General features: G+C 39.0%; 1 protein-coding gene across 1 annotated transcript in view; it reads left to right on the top strand.

Moving 5' to 3' along the window:
• Positions 1 to 25,931, top strand: part of LOC148777644 (ankyrin repeat and sterile alpha motif domain-containing protein 1B-like) — a 573,212-nt gene extending 547,281 nt beyond the window's left edge. The window contains exons 13-14 of the mRNA XM_088837030.1: positions 25,639 to 25,697; positions 25,743 to 25,931. Coding sequence (XP_088693156.1) covers positions 25,639 to 25,697; positions 25,743 to 25,931 — 248 coding nt within the window. The remainder of the gene's footprint in view (positions 1 to 25,638; positions 25,698 to 25,742) is intronic.
• The last annotated feature ends 999 nt before the right edge of the window (positions 25,932 to 26,930 follow it).

Here is a 26,930-nt window from a genome sequence, read left to right as displayed (position 1 = left end):
TACTCAATATTTTGTAATAACCTATTTAGAAAAAAAAATCTGAAACAGAATATATATATATGTATGTGTGTATGTATATACATATATTTATATATGACTATAACTGAATCACTTTGCTATAACCTGAAACCAACACATTGTAAATCAGCTCTACTCCAATAAAAAAGAGCGAGCTACTCAGCAAAATTTCACTACTAAGTTTGCAGGAATAAATTATAATTTCTTCTTAGGCTTTTATGTAATTAAATTTGTTGCTAACATTTCTGCACAAATTGTGAATTCCATATTACATTTTTCATAAATGTGGTAAAAATAATTAGTTAAGTCCAAGTAGTTTATTCTCCTTGGTAAGGTGCCTTAACCAAAGCATTGAGTACTACTCCTGTACTCCTCTTGGTTTGGAATCCTGTGAATTAATGGGACAGATTATCCACCACCCACAAATTCATACTAAAATGATTGCACAAGTATCAGCTAATCATAATAGACACTTCCATTTAATATAAAGATGGCAAAGTATAGGCACAAAACAGTTATCAGTCCACAAATATTCTGAATTCCAGCCAGGTACATGTTGCTGGATCTGTGAGTAGGGCCCAGTTCTATACTCTGAGAAGTATTCTCCATGGCTTGGCTCTGCCCTCTGGGGTTTTATCCTCTCTGAGTCATCCTTCCTTTTTATAATAAGTGACTCAGATATAAAGCTAGATAATATCAGTTTGATTTCTGTCAACAGTATGACAGTAGGACAATGAAAAATTTCCTTTTATCCTGTTATATTTTTGTCCCAGTGTTTCCACCAATACAATTCTTTAAAACTTTGTGGATTTTCTATGAATCTCATTGAGTTTCATTTTACTAGACAAACCTACAGTTACAGATCTGTTCAGGATTATCCATTTTCTATTTTGGATTACTTGTGAGTCTGTTGAGGGCAACCACTCTTAAGATACTTAGAAGCCCTATATTGTCCAACAAAGAGGACCTGCAAGGCAAGACTTTAAGATCCTTAGAGAGCCTTTGTACGTTTTAGGTATTCTGTGAGGTATAGCCTTGGAGCTTTCTGAAGTCTTCTCAAATGATCTTACAGTCTCATACTAGATTTGATCTTTGGCTTCAGGCTGTTTCTTAATGAGAGGATTGTTTGCCATGCAAGAGACTGGGAATGGCCTCTCCATGTTCCATTGTATAAATGGAAGTTACATTGCTTTTTCTAACCTAGCTGCTGCTGCTTCTGCTGCTCAGTCGCTTCAGTCATGCCCAACTCTGTGCAACCCCATAGACGGTAGCCCACCAGGCTCCCCTGTCCCTGGGATTCTCCAGGCAAGAACACTGGAGTGGGTTGCCATTTCCTTCTGCAATGCATGCAAGTGAAAAGTGAAAGTGAAGTCGCTCAGTTGTGTCCGACTCTTAGCGACCCCATGGACTGCAGCCCACCAGGCTCGTCCATCCACGGGATTTTCCAGGCAAGAGTACTGGAGCTAGGGAAGTCTTATTCTATCACTGTAAGCCAGTCACAAACTTGTCCCAATTTAAGAGGACTAAAAATAGATTGTACTTCTTAATGGGAGCATTGCAACATCCTAGAAGAACATGTGAATTGGGAAATATCATTGTAACCATTTTTGGAAAATACAGTCTATCTCAAAACATCACTGTAATATGATGAAACATTTTAAAACAAAGTTACTAGTACTTAAACATGCAAATACTTACTTCCTTGGGAAGATACTTGCTTTTTCCTAAAAGTTTGCCTTTGTGTAAATAGTTTTTAACGTAACCATTGGAGTTGCTTTAGAAAATCTTGAAAAGATTTATTATGGCTGTATACTGTATACTACTATAACTATTTGTTGACAAAGAACGTGTTTATGATGTCTTAATTATCTTTGAACTATTTAAGTCTCCAGACTCTGGAAATTTTACCGATGCTCTCTTCGGATCCCAGGGAACAGGACAGTCTAGTGTTTTCCTCAAGCGTTTCTTTGAAAACTACCAGCCTTGCCAAAGCCAGAGTATAATAGAAAGTGTACTTTTAGAGTGATATTCTAAAGAACAATGACAAAGTGTCTCAATCGTTCACCACTTCAATTAAGTCAAAGTTAAGTACAGATATATGTGTGGGTGGTGTGTATAAGGTGAAGGATGTCTTAGACTAAATGAACATGTAAATTTCTTTTTTGAAACAGTGTCCGTGATTTGATCACCTAACATAAAGCTGGACTGGATTTCAGGAGTATGTTTCCTGGACAAACTGCAGTGAGCTAGTGTGTGACTTCCTTAAAGCCTTTACAACTTCATTTTAATTTTCTGAAAAGTTAATTTTTGTCAAGAAATATTTGTTGTATATCTTCTATTTACAAGGCACCCCTGTTCAGTTAAGTATTAAAGCAATTTTTAATCATGATATGACTCATTGTAGAAAAGTAGCATTAGACCATGTAATTTACTTTTGTAGAGAGTATTTCTAAGATTATACACTGGATCTGAACTTAGTAACTTACTTCTGAGAGGTCCTGTTACTAATACACTTGCAAGTACAAAGCAATAATCAGAATTCCTCTTCTCAGTAGATTTCCCTAACAAAATATTTTGAGTTTTTCATCTCTTACTCTTTCCATAGCCCCCCAAGTAAAAGCACTGTCTGAAAATCCCCAAAATGTACTTGGAATTAAAAAGACTATACAACTGCCCTTCAGAACAGCCATTTATTTGTGGTTAAAAGCTATACTCACTTGAGAGTGCACCAGAATCCAGGAGGAAAGCACATAAAATTCCCAGATTGTTGAATTTTATGCTAAGAGATTGAAATCAACATTTTAAATGTCATTCTACTTATGCAATTATTTTTTCAGAGCCTCAAAGTTTGGGATAAACTTGTTTTTTTTTTTCCATATGCATTAAGATCTGATGAATGGCTGAGGTCATTCATCAGATCTTAATACATATTAAAAACTTTGTCAAAAAAGAAAAATTTTCTATTAAGTAAAATACCAAAGTTCAGAAGTTTCTTTTTGTATGGAAAGTGGTTTGACAATCAGTGTATTCATCTGTCATTTTTCTAATTCTGTGGTTGAGAGCATACGAAATTCCTTCTTTTAAAGTTTGTCTTTAGTTGTATTTCTTATATTAGTTCCATGTGACAGTATTCCATATTCTAGTTCTTCATTTTCTTGGTATCTTTTACTGCGAACACCTAAGGATTTAGAGGAAGAGGAGGAAATCAAGTTTCTCTTCTTATGCCATAGCATTTATTCAGTTTTATCTCTCCTAATTATACCTCTCCTCAGCAGTCACATATGAAAAACAACATTTTCTAGTCATTTTACTGAAAATAATTCCAAAGTTTAAAGAGTTAACCACAAAGTTCATCTTGGTCCCATTTAGGAGCTATCATATTTAAAGCTTAGTTTATTTACCTTTGAGTTTTAGTTCATTTGACCTTTGTAAAACAAAATAATTGTATATGTGATTTTTCACTATTTTGGGAAATTGCCATTTAGGATTTAGGAATTATGACATACTTACTATTAATAACAATAATCTCTTTTACTGAGTTTTTATTGTGGATGAATCACCAGGTTAAGTGCATTGTGTTATCTCACCTTTCCAAGAATCCTAGGAGGTAGACCATACCAAAATCAACATTTCATGCTGTAGGCCTGAGATTAGCACAACATTGTAAATCAATTATACCCCAAAACAAGTTATTTTTTTAAAATCAACATTTCACAGATGAGGAAACTTTCCCAGGTCAATGGTAAGAAGTGGTAGATCTGATTGTTGAGCTTAGATTTGTCAGGTTCTGAAACCAGTGCCTTTAAACACAATGAAATACACCAGTGGTTCTCACCTGGGGGTGATGGCAATAGAACATATTGCTAATGGTATCTAGTAGATACAGATCAGGGATGCTGAAAAACATCCTACAGTGCAAAGGACAACCATCCACACCAAAGAATTATCCAGCTCGAAATGTCGATAGTGTAAAGACTGAGAAACCCTGATTGACCCAAACATTTTCTATATCAGCTAATGGATTATCCTGAATCTAAATTTGTTTACCATGTAGTCTTCAAGATAGAGCCTATCCAAATTTATAGACTCCGGGTGAACTTGAATTCATTGACTCTGGAAAATATTGTGAAGTGGCCATCCTTATTGTCTGACAACAGAAAATATACTTACAAAAATTTACAAATATTTGAGCTGCTATTTAATCAAAGACAAGAAGCCAAGTTGTATTTAATTTACATTTGAAGCCCATAAATAACAAAATGTAACATATCAGAAAGACAAAAAAGGTGTGTGAATTTATATCTTTTAAGATGGAGTTAAGAAAGTTTCCATTGCTGTAATTTGTTCAGCTAGAAAAGCACTTTTTTCCCATTGATTTATGAATTTCCCAGGACCCTTTATACTTGTGTAAATCATATGTTAAGTTCTAGATATTCCAACAAAAAATCTCAATCAGCATTTTCTTTGAATTAAAACACCCCAGTCCAAATCAGAATCACGAGCGCAGAAAGGATATGAACTCGCAACATTATGTACACCCGACCCCCTCAGCAAGCACACCAGTTAGCGTCACTGGAAACAGTGGATTCATTCACATCCTGGCTTAGTCTTCTTATCTCAGAGGACCAGAGGCCTAGACAGTTTCTGGACAAACTCCTTCTTTCTCTACTAGGTTGTAGAAAGTCTCTATTCTTTAATCCAGTCCATCCACCTTTGATCAAAGCTACAGTTTTCCTTCTAAGTTCTCTGCGTCACTAAAGAGACTTAGGTCCTCGGTCTAGATGTATCAGAGTTGTAACGCTGTAAGCAACAGACATCAGGAGGATCAAAACACAAAGTTTCCAAAGAGCAACTAGGGCTATCTAGGGAGCAGAGACAGGGTGCTGATGTCTATGGTGGCTGATGACAAGGTCTCTTCAAAACACTGTTGTAGAGGTCAATCAATCTGAAAATGGTTTAATCGATGTGTCCCTCAATTAAAATTTGTGAATCCTTCCATGGAGTATCTGATTTGTCTGGGTTGGCCAGGGGAGGACATAGCACTGTGGTTGAGTCTCACTCATACAGTAGGGAAGGGATAGTTTCTCAGAGAAAAATCATGATGTTGTTACCAGATAAAGGTAGATTCTATATATACTATAGTATAATTTGCCATATATAATATAGCAAAAATATAATAGTAGGTATCCCCTACACTCCTATTTCTTATTTCCCTCTCCCAATTATCTTGAAATGCTGAGGAATATATTTATGCATCTTCCAGTTTCCATACTATACCTCTGGATGCCTGTACTAACTCCTTACTATCACATTACATAATGGCCTATCCTGCCCTCCCCTTAAGTAACCCCATACTTCCTTTTCCACACTAGTAGGAAAGCACACTACCACCTCCTCTTGGAAATCCAAGGATATGAATTGGATACACGTAAAACCTGCAAAATGAGGATGAAGCTATACCTGAAATGTACTAGTTGTCTTCCAAGATATTTAGAAGGTGGTTTTCACACCATGTTTCATGGTACTTCAGAATTCAGTGCTGTATCTATAAGAATTGTATTTGCTTTCAATACAGGCCCTTACAGTTATATCCTTGACTGAGTTCAATATCATCCAGAAATTAGGGAATTAAAGCAGGAAAGAGTGCAGCCCTGCATAACCATAGAAGGCTCACATCATGAAGGAATGCAAACATTCAAATATTCTGATGAAACATGATTCTTATTTCAAAATAACCACTAAAATGGAAAACAACAACAACAACTAAAGGAAATGATGGTACATCTGAAACTCTAGCCATGGTACCAACAGAGATAGGTTAAAACCTGAGAAAGCCTGACACAGTGTACTTTTGCAGTAATATCTTATGCAGAGCAAAAATTGTCACATATAAAAATAATGTGAATGTATGTATGCATGTAGGGATGAAGTAGAGAAGGAAACTAATATGTAGCAATTTTTCCATGTATGGTAAAACTGTTTAACAGCCTTGTTTAGGATTTGAAATGATGGGAAAACATATCACAAAATACCATTTACAAAGAAAGGAATTTTTAAAAGCAGAGACAGTAATGAAACATTTTCTCTATGTAAACATCTTATTCTTCACTGAAATCACAAACAGCTGCAGAATATTCTGACTAATTACAACTGAATCATAAGAAGCACAGCATGATAACAACCCTAAGTGGGATCAGTATGGTGCAAGTTGATTTTAAATCCTCAAGTTCTATGTAATTCAGGTTTTATTCACACTTGGGTCATCAATTGTAAAGAGATAATACTAGCGTTAATTTGGGTCATTTGCTAATGTAGCTAAATGTTTTTAGCACTGCAGAATATTTTAAGCATTAGTAAACCATTATTAATTGAGATGCCACTTATTAAGAATTTATGATTATTATATACTGGTGGAATTTACTTCTGCATTATCAGTGGAAATGGAAAATAGTTTTCAGAGAAAATTTTGTTTTCAAGTTGTTGTTGTCAGTCCCAAAGTCATGTCTGACTCTGTGACCCCAGGGACTGCAGCACGCCAGACTTCCCTGTCCTTCACTATTTCCCAGAGTTTGTTCAAATTCATGTCCATTGAGTCAGTGATGCTGTCTAACCATCTCATCCTCTGCTAGGGCTATTTTCAGGCACCAATTTGGTGCCTATAAGAACAGATCTTACACAGATCTGTCCTCTGTGTAAGAAATTATAAAACTGAAGATTTTGGAGGGTCCTTGCAGATGAGGGTGTATACTAGAAGTGTAAATTTACTTACCTAATAAATGGGCTAGTAAGTCAAGTGTCCAGGACTTCCTATGAGTCCAATTCTTGTAATATATATAAAGACAATACACAGTACAAAATGTCACCTTGAGCACATATGTGCCTAGAGAAGGACAAATAGAATTAAAAGCTGGAAAACAAGCCAAAATCCCATATAACTAAGAGGTAGATTAGAATATAAAGGCTCTAAATGCCAAACAGAGTGAACTAACTCTGAAAACGAGCTGTATTTTCACAAAGAATAACTTCATCCACCTTCTGGTTTTCCCTGGAATCCAAAACAAGAAACTGTATTCCAAAATGTGGAGATGATAGAGAATTTTGATGCACAGTTTATCCTTATCACTTAGAATCTTCTTTTTCACCTTAACTTCAGTAGCGTGCATCTAAGTACTTTTAAGTCTCTTCTTCAACCTTAGACTTAGTTATATTCCAATACTTAAGTTATTTTAATGTATATCCCCTTCAAGATACTGATAGATTATAGTCATTTTTAAAAGTCACTTAAATTTTATGAGTCTTGATATCTTACCGATAGTTTTAACAGGTAATTAAATTCCAGATCTGTGAAATTTTCTACCAGTCAATTAAAGTAATATTTCCTTTTCACCCTGAAACTAGTGTGTAATGGGCCCAGATACTTATTAACAAACCATGAAGTTCCGCTCAGAGGGCAAAAACTTTCTGGAACTGAGAAAGTGATCTGTAACTATGTGATTTTAAAATAATTTGTTGACTATCTGCTGCTTGTCTTTTAAAGATATTCTCAGAACTCATTTGGGTCTATTGGCCTTCCTAGGTTTCTGTCTAGTTAGATATATATATATATATATATATATATCTCCTTTACTTGACTCTCAGCCTAAATCCTTCTTGTGAATGTACTTCTCAGTGACAATTGCTTCCCCTCTGATTTCCTAGTTGTCCCCATCACCATGTACCATAAACCATAACAGAAATAGCTGAGGTAGACTCTCCCCTGCCAATACCACTTAAACCACCTATTTCTGTTCAGTCATGACCAAATGGTCTAGATCCATAGATCTCAGTCTACTTGGCTGCATTGTCAGCACCAAAATCTGAAACAGCTCCCCAGAGCCTTTTTGGCTGTAGAAGGTAAATCCAGTGCCACCCTCACATCTCTGTCTCAGCTGCCTCAGACTAAGTAGTTTTTTGTGCTTCTGTAGTCTAAGAATGGAGGAGCCTGGTAGGCTGCAGTCCGTGGGGTTGCTAAGGGTCGGACACGACTGAGTGACTTCACTTTCACTTTTCGCTTTCACACATTGGAGAAGGAAATGGCACAACTCACTCCAGTGTTCTTGCCTGGAGAATCCCAGGGACGGGGCAGCCTGGTGGGCTGTAGTCTGTGGGGTCACACAGAGTCGGACATGACTGAAGTGACTTAGCAGCAGTAGCAGCAGCAGTCTAAGAATAGATTAATCCCTACACACGCATGTTCTTTGTGTTCAGCCATATCCCATCCTATATTTGCACTGTATCTTAACTACATTTTTATTACAAAAAGTTTCAAACAAAAAAGTAGAAAAAATATGCAATTGAACAGGTGCCCACTACCCAACAACCTATAATCAGCAGTTTGACATTTGCTATGTTTGCTTTACTTGTCATCTATCTATCATCCATTCATCTTTCTACCTATTTTGCTGAATCATTTGAAAATGAACTTTAGGTATGTTACTCCTAAATATTTCACTGTACATATAGAAAAAGGACATTCTGCTACAGAACCACATTATTTCATACCTAGGAGAATTAATGATAATTTCTTATTGATATTTAATCCACTTATCTAACCTATCAATCTACCTGATTTACCCATTTTCCCCCAAAATGCCCATGCAGCTGCTTTTATGAGCCAGGGTTTAATAAAAGTTTATATATTTCATTTGATTGTTGCTGCTGCTGCTGCTAAGTCACTTCAGTCGTGTCCGACTCTGTGTGACCCCGTAGACGGAAGCCCACCAGGCTCCCCCGTCCCTGGGATTCTCCAGGCAAGAACACCAGTTGTTACATGACTTTAATTTCTTTTGGCCTAGAGAAGTCTTCCAACATCATTTTCTTCCCCATGATAGTGACTTTTATGAGATTAAATAAAATAGCCCACATTCTGCATTTGTCTGATTGCTTTCTTATTGAGTTTTTAACTTGTTCCTTTACACTCAATATTCCTTATAACCTGGAAATTAGATCTAAACTCTTGGTTATATTCAGGTTATGTATTTTTTATAGGAATATTTTATAGGTGATTCTGAGCACCTTATAACACATCACTTCAGGAGGTATACAATATTGGATATCCCCTCTGTTGGTCACAGAAATTCAACCTCTTTTGGGGGGTCACCACCAGATCTTGCCACTGTTAAAGTGTATTTTTTCCCTTTGTAGTTAGTGAGTGAATTGTGGTGTGAGTGAACATGGGGAATAACACCATGAATTTCCCAATGGTATTTCACATAAAAGTTTATCATTCTTTGATAATTTTTTAAGGGAGAAATCATTTCATTGGGGTTACAAACTTGTGATTCTTTCATAATATTATTCCTTGTACATTTATTGGTAATTAATCTTCTATAAAGAGCTTTCTATAATAAAGTGGGTATGGGAAACAGCTTCACCCCCAAAGGCAAATAAATTCTTAATTATTTTTAATTATCAATTTTTAAACTAAAAATTTGATAATAAAGTAAAAAATTGGTAATTAATATTAATCAATATAGATTTAAGGGACTAGATCTGATTGACAAAATGCCTGATAAACTATGGATGGTGGTTTATGTAGAGGAGACAGGGATCAAGACCATTCCCAAGAAAAGAAATGCAAAAAAAAGCAAAATGGCTGTCTGGGAAGGCCTTACAAATAGCTGTGAAAAGAAGAGAAGCAAAAAGCAAAGGAGAAATTGAAAGATATACCCATTTGAATGCAGAGTTCCAAAGATTAGCAAGGAGAGATAAGAAAGCCTTCCTCACCAATCAATACAAAGAAATAGATGAAAACAACAGAATGGGAAAGACTAGAGATCTTTTCAAGAAAATTAGAGATACCAAGGGAAACTTTCATGCAAAGATGGGCTCGATAAAGGACAGAAATAGTATGGACCTAACAGAAGCAGAAGATATTAAGAAGAGGTGGCAAGAATACACAGAAGAACTGTAAAAAAAGATCTTCATGACCCAGATAATCACGATGGTGTGATCACTCACCTAGACCCAGACATCCTGAAATGTGAAGTCAAGTGGACCTTAGGAAGCATCACTACAAACAAAGCTAGTGGAGGTGATGGAATTTCAGTTGAGCTATTTCAGATCCTGAAAGATGATGCTGTGAAAGTGCTGCACTCAATATGAAAGCAAATTTTGAAAACTCAGCAGTGGCCACAGGACTGGAAAAGGTCAGTTTTCATTCCAATCCCAAAAAAAGACACTGCCAAAGAACGTTCAAACTACCGCACAATTGCACTCATCTCACACGCTAGTAAAGTCATGCTCAAAATTCTCCAAGCCAGGCTTCAGCAATACGTGAACCGTGAACTTCCAGATGTTCAAGCAGGTTTTAGAAAAGTCAGAGAAACCAGAGATCAAATTGCCAACATCCGCTGGATCATCGAAAAAGCCAGAGAGTTCCAGAAAAACATCTATTTCTGCTTTATTGACTATGCCAAAGCCTTTGACTGTGTGGATGACAATAAACTGTGGAAAATCTGAAAGAGACGGGAATACCAGACTACCTGACCTGCCTCTTGACAAACCTGTATGCAGGTCAGGAAGCAACAGTTAGAACTGGACATGGAACAACAGACTGGTTCCAAATAGGAAAAGGAGTCCGTCAAGGCTGTATATTGTTGCCCTGCTTATTTAACTTCTATGCAGAGTACATCATGAGAAATGCTGGGCTGGAAGAAGCACAAGCTAGAATCAAGATTGCCAAGAGAAATATATGCAGATATGCAGGTGACACCACCCTTATGGCTGAAAGTGAAGAGGAACTAAAGAGCCTCTTGATGAAAGTTAAAGAGGAGAGTGAAAAAGTTGGCTTGAGGCTCAACATTCAGAAAACTAAGGTCATGGCATCTGGTCCCATCACTTCATGGGAAATAGATGAGGAAACAGTAGAATCAATGTCAGACTTTATTTTTTTGGGCTCCAAAATCACTGTGGATGCTGATTGCAGCCATGAAATTAAGATGTTTGCTCCTTGGAAAGAAAGTTATAACCAACCTAGAAAGCATATAAAAGAGCAGAGATATTATGTTGCCAACAAAGGTCTGTCTAGTCAAGGCTATGGTTTTTCCAGTAGTCATGTATGGATGTGAGAGTTGGACTGTGAAGAAAGCTGAGCGCTGAAGAATTGATGCTTTTGAACTGTGGTGCTGGAGAAGACTCTTGAGAGTCCCTTGGACTGCAAGCAGATCCAACCAGTCCATCCTAATGGAGACCAGTCCTGGGTGTTCATTGAAAGGACTGATGCTGAGGATGAAACGCCAATCCTTTGGCCACCTCATGCAAAGAGTTGACTCACTGGAAAAGACCCTGATGCTGGGAGGGATTAGGGGCAGGAGGAGAAGGGAATGACAGAGGACGAGATGACTGGATGGCATCACCTACTCGATGCACATGAGTTTGGGTGAACTCTGGGAGTTGGTGATGGACAGGGAGGCCTGGAGTGCTGTGATTCATGGGGTCGCAAAGAGTTGGACATGACTGAGCAACTGAACTTAGCTGAACTGAATGTAAATGTTAATTTTTTATCCAGTACATCATCTATTTATTTATTTATTATTTACTTTTTTATTTTATTTTTTTTTTATTGGAGGCTAATTACTTTACAATATTATATTGGATGGTTTTGCCTTACACTGACATGAATCCACCCGGGGTGTACATGTGTTCCCCTTCTAGAACCCCCCTCCCACCTCCCTCCTCCCCATATCCTCCCTCAGGTTCATCCCCAAGCACCAGCCCGGAGCATCCTGTATCATGAATCGAACCTGGACTGGTGATTTGTTTCACATATGGTAATATACATGTTTCAATGCCATTCTCCCAAATCATCCTACCCTCACCCTCTCCAACAGAGTCCCAAAGACTGTTCTATACACCTGTGTCTCTTTTGCTGTCTCGTATACAGGGTTATCATTTGCATCTTTCTAAATTCCATATATATGTGTTAGTATATTGTATTGGTGTTTTTCTTTCTGGCTTACTTCACTCTGTATAATAGGCTCTAGTTTCATCCACCTCATTAGAACTGGTTCAAATGCGTTCTTTTTAATGGCTGAGTAATACTAAATTGTGTATATGTACCAAAGCTTTCTTATCCATTCATCTGCAGATGGACATCTAGGTTGCTTCCATGTTCTGGCTATTATAAACAGTGCTGCAATGAAGATTGGAGTACATGTGTCTCTTTCAATTCTGGTTTCCTCGGTATGTATGCCCAGAAGTGCAATTGCTGGCTCATATGGCAGTTCTATTTCCAGTTTTTTGAGGAATCTCCACACTGTTCTCCATAGTGGCTGTACTAGTTTGCATTCCCACCAACAGTGTAAGAGGGTTCCCTTTTTCTTCACATCCTCTCCAGCATTTATTGCATGTAGACTTTCGGGTAGCAGCCATTCTGACTGGTGTGAAATGGTATCTCATTGTGGTTTTGATTTGTATTTCTCTGATTATGAGGGATGTTGAGCATTTTTTCATGTGTTTGTTAGCCATCTTTGTGTCTTCTTTGGAGAAATATCTGTTTAGTTCTTTGGCCCATGTTTTGATTGGGTCATTTATTTTTCTGGAATTGAGCAGCAGGAGCTGCTTGTATATTTTGGAGATTAATCTTTTTATCAGTTGCTTCATTTGCTATTATTTTCTCCCATTCTGAAGGCTGTCTTTTCACCTTGCTTACAGTTTCCTTTGCTGTGCAGAAGCTTTTGATTTTAATTAGGTCCCATTTGTTTATTTTTGCTTTTATTTCCAACATTCTGGGAGGTGGGTCTTGGAGGATCCTGCTGTGACTTATTTCAGAGAGTGTTTTCCCTGTGTTCTCCTCTAGGAGTTTTATAGTTTCAGGTCTTACATTTAGTTCTCTAATCCATTATGACTTTATTTTTGTGTATGGTGTTAGGAAGTGTTCTAGTTTCATTCTTCTACAAGTGGCTGACCAGTTTTCCCAGCACCACTTGTTGAAGAGACTGTCTTTTATCCATTTTATATTCTTGCCTCCTTTGTCAAAGATAAGGTGTCCATAGGTGGGTGGATTTATCTCTGGGCTTTCTATTTTGTTCCATTGATCTATATTTCCGTCTTTATGCCAGTACCATACTGTCTTGATGACTGTGACTTTGTAGTAGAGCCTGAAGTCCGGCAGGTTGATTCCCCCAGTTCCATTCTTCCTCAATTTGCTTTGGCTATTCGAGGTTTTTTGTATTTCCATACGAATTGTGAGATTATTTGTTCTAGCTCTGTGAAAAATATCGTTGATAGCTTGATAGGCTTTGCCTTGAATGCATAAATTACTTTGGGTAGGATACTCATTTTCACAATATTTATGCTTCCAATCCATGATACGGTATATTTCTCCATCTATAAGTGTCCTCCTTGATTACTTTCACCAGTGCTTTATAGCTTTCTATGTACAAGTCTTTTGTTTCTTTTAGTTCAGTTCAGTTCAGTACACTAACTCAGTTGTGTCTGACTCTTTGCGACCCCATGAAACACAGCACGCCAGGGTTCCTGTCCATCACCAACTCCTGGAGTTCACTCAAACTCATGTCCATCGAGTTGGTGATGCCATCCATCCATCTCAATCTCTGTCGACCCATCTCCTCCTGCCCCCAATCCCTCCCAGCATCAGAGTCTTTTCCAGTGAGTCACCTCATCGCATGAGGTGGCCAAAGTATTGGAGTTTCAGCTTTAGCATCAGTCTTTCCAATGAACACCCAGGATTGATCTCCTTTAGAATGGACTGGTTGGATCTGCTTGTAGTCCAAGGGACTCTCAAGAGTCTTCTCCAAAACCACAGTTCAAAAGCATCAATTCTTCGGCACTCAGCTTTCTTCACAGTCCAACTCTCAAATCCATACATGACCACGGGAAAAACAGTAGCCTTGACTAGACGGACCTTGGTTGGCAAAGATATGTCTCTGCTTTTTAATATGCTATCTAGGTTGGTGAAATCCCCAGGTCGGTAGGTGCCAGTATGCTACTGGAGATCAGTGGAGAAATAACTCCAGAAAGAATGAAGGGATGGAGCCAAAGCAAAACAAATACCCAGTTGTGGATGTGACTGGTGATAGAAGCAAGGTCTGATGCTGTAAAGAGCAATATTGCATAGGAACCTGGAATGTTAGGTCCATGAATCAAGGCAAATTGGAAGTGGTCAAACAGGAGATGACAAGAGGGAACGTTGACATTCTAGGAATTAGTGAACTAAAATGGACTGGCATGGGAGAATTTAACTCAGATGACCATTATATCTACTACTGTGGGCAGGAATCCCTTAGAAGAAATGGAGTAGCCATCCTTGTCAATAAAAGAGTCCAAAATGCAGTACTTGGATGCAATCTTAAAAATCTTAAACGACAGAATGATATCTGTTCATTTCCAAGGCAAAGCATTAATATTACAGTAATCCAAATCTATGCCCCAACCAGTAATGCTGAAGAAGCCGAAGTTGAATGGTTCTATGAAGACCTACAAGACCTTTTAGAATTAAAACACAAAAAAGATGTCCTTTTCATTATATGGGACTGGAATGCAAAAGTAGGAAGTCAAGAAACACCTGGAGTAACAGGCAAATTTGGCCTTGGAGCACAGAATGAAGCAGGGCAAAGGCTAATAGAGTTTTGCCAAGAGAACGCACTGGTCATAGCAAACACCCTCTTCTGACAACACAAGAGAGGACTCTACACATGGACATCACCAGATGGTCAACACCGAAATCAGATTGATTATATTCTCTGCAAATAAAGATGGAGAAGTTCTATACAGTTAGCAAAAACAAGACCAGGAGCTGACTGTGGCTCAGATCATGAATTCCTTATTGCCAAATTCAGATTTAAATTGAAGAAAGTAGGTCAAACCACTAGACCATTCAGATATGACCTAAATCAAATCCCTTATGATTTTGCAGTGGAAGTAAGAAATAGATTTAAGGGACTAGATCTGATAGAGTGCATGATGAACTCTGGACGGAGGTTCGTGACATTGTACAGGAGACAGGGACCAAGACAATCCCCATGGAAAAGAAATGCAAAAAAGCAAAATGGCTGTCTGAGGAGGCCTTACAAATAGCTGTCAGAAGAAAAGAAGTGAAAAGCAAAGGAGAAAAGGAAAGATTTAAGCATCTGAATGCAGAGTTCCAAAGAAACAAGGAGAGATATGAAAGCCTTCCTCAGTGATCAGTGCAAAGAAATAGAGGAAAACAACAGAATATGAAAAACAAGAGATCTTTTCAAGAAAATCAGAGATACCAAGGGAACATTTCATGCAAAGATGGGCTCGATAAAGGACAGAAATAGTATGGACCTAACAGAAGCAGAAGATATTAAGAAGAGGTGGCAGGAATACACAGAAGAACTGTACAAAAAGATCTTCATGACCAAGAGAGTCATGATGGTGTGATCACTCACCTGGAACCAGACATCTTGAAATGTGAAGTCAAGTGGGCCTTAGAGAGGATCACAATGAGCAAAGCTAGTGGAGGTGATGGAATTCCAATTGAACTATTTCAAATCCTGAAAGATGATGCTGAAAAGTGCTGCACTCAATATGCCAGCAAATTTGGAAAACTCAGCAGTGGCCACAGGACTGGAAAAGGTCAGTCTTCATTCCAATCCCAAAGAAAAGGAATGCCAAAGAATGCTCAAACTATCACACAATTGCACTCATCTCACACGCTAGTAAAGTCATGCTCAAAATTCTCCAAGCCAGGCTTCAGCAATATGTGAACCATGAAGTCCCAGATGTTCAAGCAGGATTTAGAAAAGGCAGAGGCACCAGATATCAAATTGCCAACATCTGCTGGATCATGGAGAAAGCAAGAGAGTGCCAGAAAAACATCTATTTCTGCTTCTTTGACTATGCCAAAGCCTTTGACTGTGTGGATCACAATCAACTGTGGAACACTCTGAAAGAGATGGGAATCCCAGACCACCTGACCTGCCTCTTGACAAACCTGAATGCAGGTCAGGAAGCAACAGTTAGAACTGGACGTGGTACAACAGACTGGTTCCAAATAGGAAAAGGAGTACGTCAAGGTTGTATATTGTCACCAAGCTTATTTAACTTCTATGCAGAGTACATCATGAGGAACGCTGGGCTGGAAGAAGCACAAGCTGGAATCAAGATTGCCAGGAGAAATATCAATAACCTCAGATATGCAGATGACACCACCTTTATGGCAGAAAGTGAAGAGGAACTCAAAGGCCTCTTGATGAAAGTCAAAGACGAGATTGACATATTTGGCTTGAAGCTCAACTTTCAGAAAACTAAGATCAGGGCATCTGGTCCCATCACTTCATGGGAAATAGATGGAAAAACAGTGGAAACAGTGTCAGACTTTGTATTTTGGGCTCCAAAATCACTGCAGATGCTGATTGCAGCCAGGAAATTAAAAGACACTTACTCCTTGGAAGGAAAGTTATGACCAACCTAGATAGCATATTAAAAAGCAGAGACATATCTTTGCCAACCAAGGTCTGTCTAGTCAAGGCTATGGTTTTTCCCGTAGTCATGTATGGATGTGAGAATTGGACTGTAAAGAAAGCTGATCACTGAAGAATTGATGCTTTTGAACTGTGGTGCTGGAGAAGACTCTTGAGAGTCCCTTGGACTGCAAGGAGATCCAACCAGTCCATTCTAGAGGAGATCAGTCCTGGGTGTTCATTGGAAGGACTGATGCTAAAGCTGAAACTCCAATACTTTGGCCACCTCATGCGACGAGTTGACTCACTGGAAAAGAGTCTGATGCTAGGAGGGATTGGGGGTGGGAGAAGACGGGGATGACAGAGAATGAGATGGCTGGATGGCATCACCAACTTGATGGACATGAGTTTGAGTGAACTCCGGGAGTTGGTGATAGACAGGGAGGCCTGGCGTGCTGTGATTCATGGGGTTGCAAAGAGTCGGACACGACTGAGCGACAACTGAACTGAACTGAGGTTGATCATAACTTTCCTTCCAAGGAGTAAGCGTTTTTTAATTTCATGGCTGCAATCAGCATCTGCAGTGATTTTGGAGCCCAAAAAGATAAAGTCTGACACTGTTTCCACTGTTTCCCCATCTATTTCCCATGAAGTGATGGGACCAGATGCCATGATCTTCGTTTTCTGAATGTTGAACTTCAAATCAAACTTTTCATCTCCTCTTTCACTTTCATCAAGAGGCTTTTGAGTTCCTCTTCACTTTCTGCCATAAGGGTGGTGTCATCTGCATATCTGAGGTTATTGATATTTCTCCCAGCAATCTTGATTCCAGTATGTGCTTCTTCCAGCTCAGCATTCCTCATTTTGTACTCTGCATAGAAATTAAATAAGCAGGGTGACAATATACAACCTTGACGTACTCCTTTTCCTATTTGGAAATAGTCTGTTTTACCATGTCCAGTTCTAACTGTTGCTTTCTCACCTGCATACAGGTTTCTCAAAAGGCAGGTGTGGTGTTCTGGTATTCCCATCTCTTTCAGAATTTTCCACAGTTTATTGTTTATTTGTTTCTTTAGGTAGATATTTTCCTGAGTATTTAATTCTTTTCATTGCAACAGTGAATGGAATAGTTTCCTTAACTTCTCTTTCTATTTTCTCATTATTAGTGTATAGGAATGCAAGGGATTTCTGTGTGTTGATTTTATATCCTGCAACTTTACTGTATTCATTGATTAGCTTTAGTAGTTTTCTGGTAGAGTCTTTAGGGTTTTTTGTGTAGAGGATCATGTCATCAGTGAACAGTGATAGTTTTACTTCTTCTTTTCCAATTTGGATTCCTTTTATGTCTTTTTCTGCTCTGATTGCTGTAGCCAAAACTTCCAGAACTATGTTGAATAGTCGTGGTGAGAGTTGGCACCCTTGCTTTGTTCCTGACCTAAGGGGAATGCTTTCAGTTTTTCACCATTGAGGATAATGTTTGCTGTGGGTTTGTTTTATATAGCTTTCAATGTTGAGATATTTTCTTTCTATTCCCACCTTCTGGATGGTTTTTATCATAAATGGATGTTGAATTTTGTCAAAGGCTTTCTCTGCATCTATTGAGATAATCATATGATTTTTATTTTTCAGTTTGTTAATGTGGTGTTTTACATTGATTTGTGGATATTGAAGAATCCTTGCATTCCTGGGTTAAAGCCCACTATGTCATGATGTATGATCGTCTTAATGTGTTGTTGGATTCTGATTGCTAGAATTTTTTTAAGGATTTTTTCATCTATGTTCATCATTGATATTGGCCTGTCGTTTTCTTTTTTTGTGGGATCTCTACCAGGTTTTGGGATTAGGGTGATGGTGGCCTCATAGAATGAGTTTGGAAGTTTCCCTTCCTCAAAAAATTTTCTGGAGGAGTTTGAGTAGAATACGTGTTAGCTCTTCTCTAAATTTTTGGTAGAATTCAGCTGTGAAGCTGACCTGGGCTTTTGTTTGCTGGAAGATTTCTGATTACAGCCTCTAGTTTCGTGCTTGTGATGCGTCTGTTAAGATTTTCTATTTCTTCCTGGTTCAGTTTTGGCAAGGTGTACCTTTCTAGGAATTTGTTCATTTCTTCCAAGTTATCCATTTTATTGCCATATAATTGCTGATAGCATTCTTTAATAATCCTTTGTATTTCTGTGTTGTCGGTTGTGATCTCTCCATTTTCATTTCTAATTTTATTGATTTGGTTCTTCTCCATTTGTTTCTTGATGAGTCTGACTAGTGGTTTGTCAATTTTATTTACCTTCTCAAAGAACCAGCTTTTGGCTTTGTTGATTTTTGCTGTGGTCTCTTTTGTTTCTTTTGCATTTATCTCTGCCCTAATTTTTATGATTTCTTTCCTTCTACTAACCCTGGGGTTCTTAATTTCTTCCTTTTCTAGTTGCTTTAGGTGTAGAGTTAGGTTATTTAGTTGACTTTTTTCTTGTTTCTTGAGGTGTGCCTGTTGCTATGAACCTTCCCCTTAGCACTGCTTTTACAGTGTCCTAGAGGTTTTGGGTTGTTGTGTTTTCATTTTCATTCATTTCTATGCACATTTTGATTTCTCTTTTGATTTCTTCTATGATTTGTTCGTTATTTAGCAGCGTGTTGTTCAGCCTCCATATGTTGGCATTTTCAATAGTTTTTCTCCCATAATTGAGATCTAATCTTACTGCATTGTGGTCAGAAAAGATGCTTGGAATGATTTCAATTTTTTTGAAATTACCAAGGCTAGATTTATGGCCCAGAATGTGATCTATCCTGGAAAAGTTTCTGTGTGCGCTTGAGAAAAAGGTGAAATTCATTGTTTGGGGGTGAAATGTCCTATAGAGATCTATTAGGTGTAACTGGTCTATTGTATCATTTAAAGTTTGTGTTTCCTTGTTAATTTTCTGTTTAGTTGATCTAGCCATAGGTGTGAGTGGGATATTAAAGTCTCCCACTATTATTGCATTGTTGTTTTTTTCCCCTTTCATACGTGTTAGTAATTGTCTTACATATTGCGGTGCTCCTATGTTGGGTGCATAAATATTCATAATTGTTATATCTTCTTCTTGGATTGATCCTTTGATCATTATTTAGTTTCCTTCCTTGTCTCTTTTCACAGCCTTTGTTTTAAAATCTATTTTATCTGATATGAGTATTGCTACTCCTGCTTTCTTTTGGTCTCTATTTGTGTGGAATATCTTTTTCCAGCCCTTCACTTTCAGTCTGTATGTGTCCCTCGTTTTGAGGTGGGTCTCTTGTAGACAACATAGATGGGGGTCTTGTTTTTGTATCCATTCAGCCAGCCTTTGTCTTTTGGTTGGGGCATTCAACCCATTTATGTTTAAGGTGATTATTGATAAGTATGATCCCATTGCCATTTTCTTTATTGTTTTGGGTTCGAGTTTATATACCCTTTCTGTGTTTCCTGTCTAGAGAAGATCCTTTAGTATTTGTTGGAGAGCTGGTTTGGTGATGCTGAATTCTCTCAGCTTTTGCTTGTCTGTAAATCTTTTGATTTCTCCTTCATATTTGAATGAGATCCTTGCTGGGTATAGTAATCTGGGCTGAAGGTTACTTTCTTTCATCACTTTAAGCATGTCTTGCCATTCCCTTCTGGCCTGAAGAGTTTCTGCTGAAAGATCAGCTGTTATCCTTATGGGGATCCCCTTGTGTGTTATTTGTTGGTTTTCCCTTGCTGCTTTTAATATTTGTTCTTTGTGTTTGATCTTTGTTAATTTGATTAATATGTGCCTTGGAGTATTTCGCCTTGGGTTTATCCTGTTAGGGACTCTCTGTGTTTCTTGGACTTGGGTGATTATTTCCTTCCCCATTTTAGGGAAATTTTCAACTATTATCTCCTCAAGTATTCTCTCATGGTCTTTCTGTCTTCTTCTTCTTCTGGGACTCCTATGATTCGAATGTTGGGGCATTTAACATTGTCCCAGAAGTCTCTAATATTGTCCTCATTTCTTTTAATTTGTTTTTCTTTTTCCGTCTCTGTTTCATTTATCTCTACAATTCTATATTCTAGCTCACTTATCCTGTCTTCTGCCTCCGTTATTCTACTGTTTGTTCCCTTCAGAGTGTTTCTGATCTCATTGATTGCATTATTCATTGTATATTGACGTTTTTTTATTTCCTCTAATTCATTATTAAACATTTCTTGCATCTTCTCAATCCTTTTCTCCAGTTTATTTATCTGTAACTCCATTTTGCTTTCCAGATCTTGAATCATTTTCACTATTAAAATTCGAAATTCTTTATCAGGTAGGTTCCCTATATCTTCCTCTTTTGTTTGTGTTGGTGGGCATTAATCCTGTTCCTTTACCTGCTGGGTATTTCTCTGCCTCTTCATCTTGCTTATATTGCAGTGCTTGGGGTGGCCTCTCCGTCTTCTGACAGTTTGTGGAGTTCTCTTTATTATGTAGTTTCCTCACTGTGCGTGGGGTTGGACAGGTGGCTTGTCAAGCTCCTTGGTTAGGGAAGCTTGTGTGGGTGTTCTGGTGGGTGGAGCTGGATATCTTCTCTCTGGAGTGCAAAGAAGTGTCCAGTAATGAGTTTGAGATGTCGATGGTTTTGGAGTGGCTTTGGGCAGCCTGTATATTGAAGCTCAGGGCTATTTTCCTGTGTTGCGGAGAATTTGCGTGGTATGTCTTTCTCTGAAACTTGTTGACCCTTGGGTGGTGCCTGGTTTCAGTGTATGGATGGAGGCATTTGATGAGCACCTATCAATTAATGTTCCCTGGAACAGGAGATCCCTGGTGTTCTCAGGATTTGAACTTAAGCCTCTGCCTCTGGTTTACAGTCTTATTCTTACAGTAGGCGCAAGACTTCTCCATCTGTTACTTCCAAGGCAGTTCCTTCTGTTAAAGCTCTTCTGTTTGCTGGTCTCTTCAGTGTCTAATTCCCGTCCTGACACAAAGGGGCGGTGGTGGACACTTTTTTTGGCTCAGCTGTTCAGTCCTGCTATGGGGAGGGAGGAACGCTGCTAACAAATATCACTGGCATTTGTGGGGAGTGCTTGTGGTGTCTTGGCTACAATGGGATTGCTCCCGTTCAAGGCGTGTGTGCTTTCCCTGTTTATGCTGCTCAGGCTCTAGGTTGCTCTGCCAGGAGCTGTCCACAGCTGGCGCTGGGTTTCATGCACTTCCCATGTCTGAGCAGCTCAGGTTCAGGTCCTCAGGTACTCCACAAAGGCGCAGACTTGGTTGGGCCTGCATTTTGTGCCTTCCCTGGTCCGAGCAGCTCAGGTGACCAGGCGTTTGTCGAGCATGCTCACTGCGGCTTATTGCTTTCCCAGTCCCTGCCGCTCGGTTTTCTGGGTGTACAACAGGCGCACCTTCTCAGGCGGATATCGACCAGCCCGAACCCAAGAAGTCTTGGTTAGCAATGAAGCCTGCCTACAGTTTGGTATGGGAAGCCTCTCTGGGGCCGCGGTTGCCCCTTCCGGGACTGGCTGCACTCCCCTGCCTGTCCTGGCGGGGGATGGGGGTGTGGGCCAACCGCAGCCAGCTTGCTCTGCTCAGTCCTTTGTTCTGTGAGCGAGGCTGGCAGAGTCTTAGGTTGGGGCTTTTCGCCTTTTCGCGGGGATCTCTATCCCACAGTCTGCTTAGCTTTCTTGGGTTAGCGCCCTCAGATCGCCCTAGGGGCATTCAGGCCCGGTCCTTTCTCTAAGCGCTGCCGCCTGCGCCTCCCTGCCCAGCCCCCCACGTGCTAGTGGAGGGTGTGGGCATCTGCGCTGTTTCTCTGCTGGGAGTTTCCTCTGGGCACTTAGTTTGTGGGTTTTAATTATTTATTTTTTCTCCCGGTTATGTGGCCCTCTGAGGTTCCAAGGCTCACCATAGACTCACTAGTGAGTGTTTCCAGGTGTTTGGAAACTTCTCTCTTTTTTTTTTTTATTTTAGGCCTCCCTTCCCAGGACAGAGCTCCATCCCTCCCTCTTTTGTCTCTCTTTTTTTCTTTTATACTATTTCCTACCTCCTTTCAAAGACAATGGGCTGCTTTTCTGGGTGCCTGATGTCCTCTGCCGGCATTCAGTTGTTTTGTGGGATTTACTCAGCGTTCAAATGTTCTTTTGCTGATTTTGTGGGGGAGAAAGTGGTCACCCTGTCCTATTCCTCTGCCATCTTCCTGGTCTCCTCTAAATATTAATTATTAATTAATTGTAATATTAATTACCTCCAGTAGTGGCAAACAGGTACCGCTCTCATTTTTTTCTTTCTCAAAGAACCACTGTGGAATTTTGAATTTTTATATATTTAGTGTTTTCAATCAATGATAGTGGGTAGTGCTAGAAAAATATATATGTAGTATTTCATATAGGTGTTTCTAATTAAAATTTTTTTTACTTGTATCTGTTTTATAATGAAAATATTGGTTTCTAAGATATTTACTGATTTATCCTATCATATAAAATAGGTTCTAAATTTTAATACCAATTATGTAACAATAAAACTGTTGAGAGAAATTTAAGGTTTATATATTCCAAGATAGTGTTTAAATATAATAAGAATACTTGTATCACAATTCACTTGAAATTATTTTCTCTTTGAGTTGTGTTACTACCTTAGAGTTTGGTTTCTTTTCAGTATTAAGTTTAACTTTTCCTATTTTTAAAATCCTTTAATATGTTAGATATTTGCATAGTTCAAAATTCAAAATTACATTAAAAAATATACTCAGAATATTTTTGCTTCCATCTACCTCCTGCTTCATTCTTCCCATTCATCTGCTATTTTACCATTTTTAAGAGTTTTGTTTTTGCAATGCACACACACATTGTTCTGCATCTTGCTTTTTCCACTTAATACATCCTGTTCGAACCACATCTCTTTTAAGTCTCCTGCATCTGCAGGTGATTTCTTTACCACTAACACCACCTGGAAAGCCCAATACATCCTGAACATTATTTCAAATCAACACATAGAGGTAGTCTTCATTTCCTTCAAGGTCTGCAGAAGTTGTTATTGGGTGTAGGTGTCATAGTTTATTCCACCATCCCTGTTGGTGGACATCTGAATTACTTTTAACCTTCTGCTGTTACCAAAAAAATAAAAAACCTTAAATAACCTTGTACATGTGTTGTTTTGTATTTGTGGAGTTATGTCTCTTTGGGAAGATCTCTGGAAGTGAGGTTCTTAGGTCAAAGGAAAATGTGAGGTTAATTTCTTAAAGATATTGTCAAATTCCCATTCAGAAAGGTTTTTCCATTTTACTCCTATTAGTAATGTCTGCCTCACCAAGTTGTTTCAGATGTTTGGATATGTGCCAATTTGATAATTCAGAAATATCTCTGTATAGTTTTAATATCCATTTTTCTTATTATGAGTAAGGTTAAGGATCTTTTCATGTGTTCAGTAGCATTTGTCTGTCTTTATATCAACTGTGCATGTCTTTTGCCCAATGTTCTATTGGGAATTTGAACTTCACTATTTTAAGATCTTGCTTTCACTGTTTTAAGATCCTTTTTATTAGAACAGAGTAGTGGTTCTCAGTTGGGAATGATTTTGCCTCTTGCCTGGCTCCCTTCCCTAAGACAACTGGCAATGTCTGGAAGAATTTTTGAATGTCATATCTAGAAAGGGTTTCTACTGGCATCTAGCTGGAAAGGCCAAAGATGCTGCTAAATATTTTACAATGCACAGGGCAGGCCCCACAATAAAGAATTATCTAGCCCCAAATGTCTAAGATGCTGAGAAACATTGAATAAGACCTTTGTGGTTTAAATTGTAACCATTTTCTCCTGATTTGTCCTTTGATTTTGCTTATGTCATTTTCTTTCCTTTTTTAAGTAGTTCCATTTCTCATTGTTTTTGTTGTTTAGTTGCTAAGTTGCGTCTGACTCTTTGTGATCCCGTGGACTGCAGCCTGGCAGACTACTCTGTCTGTGGGATTTCCTGGGCAAGAATAATGGTATGAGTTGCCATTTACTTCTCCAGGGGATCTTCCTGAACCAGGGATCAAACCCATGTCTCCTGCATTGGCAGGTGGATCCTTTACCACTGAGCCACTAGGGAAGGCCTCCATTTCTCACTATTTACTCACATTCTTCTGATTTAAAGTGATAGTTAGAAAGGCTCTCCAGCTCTCAGGTTAAAGTAGAATTCACTAAATTTTTTCTAGAGCTTATGTAGTTTTGTATTTTACATTTATATAAAATTGATCTTGGAATTAATCTTGAGGTAAGATTCATATTTTGCTTTACCTAAATGCCTTCCAAGCTGAACCAATATTATCTATGCTAAAGGTCATCTTTTTCCCAAGTGGTTTGAAATGCCAACTTTATCATATTCTCAGTTTCCATATATATCTGAGTCTATTTATGGTTTTTCTATTTGTTTCATTGTTCTATCTATTCATGAACCAATACCACACTATTTTATTTATAGAGGCTTTACAACAGAGGGAATATGAAGTGGAGAAGTAGTTATACGGATGATGGGCTATTAGGTGAAATGGGGGCAGTGAGGTGACTTAGAGACTAGCAAAAACAGGAAGCCCTTGTCTAAGGAACAAAAGGAGATGGTGGTGTTATTAGAGCCCATGGGCCAGCAAAACCATAAATACCATGGAATCATGGAAAAGAAGCAGTCAACAATGAGATGCTTTCCAAGGCAGAAAGAGAGAAAAATACCCATGTCTTCTCCCTACTTAACACTTTCCAGTCAAACACAAGAGCTTCTCATTGGCTGTACAAGCCCACCCTGAAACCAGCTGATTTAGAATCCTGGGGAAACACAGCCTACAGAAGTCAGCCATGAGATACAGAGAGGAACAGAAGAACAAGGGTGGAATCTGAGGGCATATGGGTCCTGGTCCAAAAATACTGGCTGTCTTTTTCAGGGGCCACTCTGTTGATATGCGAAGAACTTTTTTAATTGTTTGGGTTTTGTTTTTTCGATTTTTGTTGTGGCCTTTTTTTCACTTTTAATACGTTTTTTGCTTTGATATGACTCTGATTTTAAATAATTTATCTTTTCCCCTTTATATCCAAACCTCCAAGGAACACCTAAACTACTTAGAATGACACCCTCTGTAACAGGAGCGGCATCTGATAGAGACCACCACCTTCAGTCTTACCCACTAAGTCCTTTCTTCCATATCTCCAGTACTTAGCATTCTGCTTCACCAGATCTTAGGCTGTTCTGAATGTTTTCTCACTTTGAATTGGACCAATTTCAACCCTTAGACCTGGCAAGTGTGTCTGTCACCTCAGACTCTGTGCTTTCAGGGGCCCCAAGATTTGAGGTACCTGCTTCAAAATTTTTCTAAGGTCCTTCTCTTGTCTGACAGTGCCTGACAATCCTGTCTGGGCCTGGTTCTCTGAATCCAGACCAGGATCTGCGTGGCCCATTGTCCCCACTGCTTGCCTTTGAGGCAGCCAGTAACCCTCTGCATACAGAATCATCCAATGCCCCCCAGGTGCTCTGGCAGTTATACTTCTGGGTTACCCCAGGGCCTCCTGGCCAGTCCCAGTTCTAATTGGGTGGCCTGGTGAGTGAATCATTCCTGCTAGCTATTGCAGTATTTCTTTAGGGATTGCATGAAACTGGCTCCTAACATTAGTGCTGATATGCTGATTTGGGTAACTCTCACTCATGTCAGACACAGGAAGACCTTAGGGATGTGGGCTATCAATCATCAGTCATTGACCCTTGAGCTTGAGCTGTGGACCTGTGCATAATCATTTCTCACTGACTCATGCTTGACCTTTGTGATGACTGCAGTCTCTAGCACTTAGGGCATGCAGGGACTGCAAGAGGCACCTTAAGGCTGTGCACTCCCAGCCACTGGCACCCAGAATGCTCATCCCACTCCTCAGCAAGCTCTATGCCACATGTCAGGTAATCCTCCACAGCCGACTATGCTGCTCTCCTTTGAGACCACTCGAGACTCTTGCTTACCATTGTCAGTGGGCCCTTCTGATTCATTTTCTTCAGCTGATGGATGCAGTGGTACTATGCTCCCCAGGGTCAAGTCTGTGCTGTGCTTAGTCACTCAGTATGTCTGACTCTTTGTGACCCCATGGACTATAGCCTGCCAGGCTTCTCTATCCATGAGGATTCTCCATGCAAGAATACTGGAGTAGGCTTCCATGCCCTCCTCCATGAGATCTTCCCAATCCAGGTATCAAATCCAGGTCTCCTGCATTGCAGGTGAATTCTTTACTGTCTGAGCTTCCAGGGAAGCCCAAGAATGTTGGAGTGGGTAGCCTATCCCTTCTCCAGGGGAACTACCCGACCCAGGAATCAAACTGAAGTCTCATGCATTGCAGGGAGATTCTTTACCATGGTAGTATAAGATTTGCTAAGAATGGCATGTATGACAATAAAGAACAGGAAGAGGCAATGAGAGCAAGTTGTACAATAAAAAAATATGTAAGTGCCTTTTCTCTACCCATTGTTCTAAATTTTCATTGATAGATCACTGTATTTCACTAGGTGTGTGAATTGTGTAATACACTTAAATCAAAATCTTTAT

Source organism: Moschus berezovskii, chromosome 6 (genome assembly GCF_049115385.1).
Source record: "Moschus berezovskii isolate FMDL1 chromosome 6, NW_MosBer_1.0, whole genome shotgun sequence".
NCBI classification, from domain to species: domain Eukaryota; kingdom Metazoa; phylum Chordata; class Mammalia; order Artiodactyla; family Moschidae; genus Moschus; species Moschus berezovskii.
Note: the sequence above shows the minus strand (reverse complement) of the source record. Positions and strands in the feature narration are given on the sequence as shown.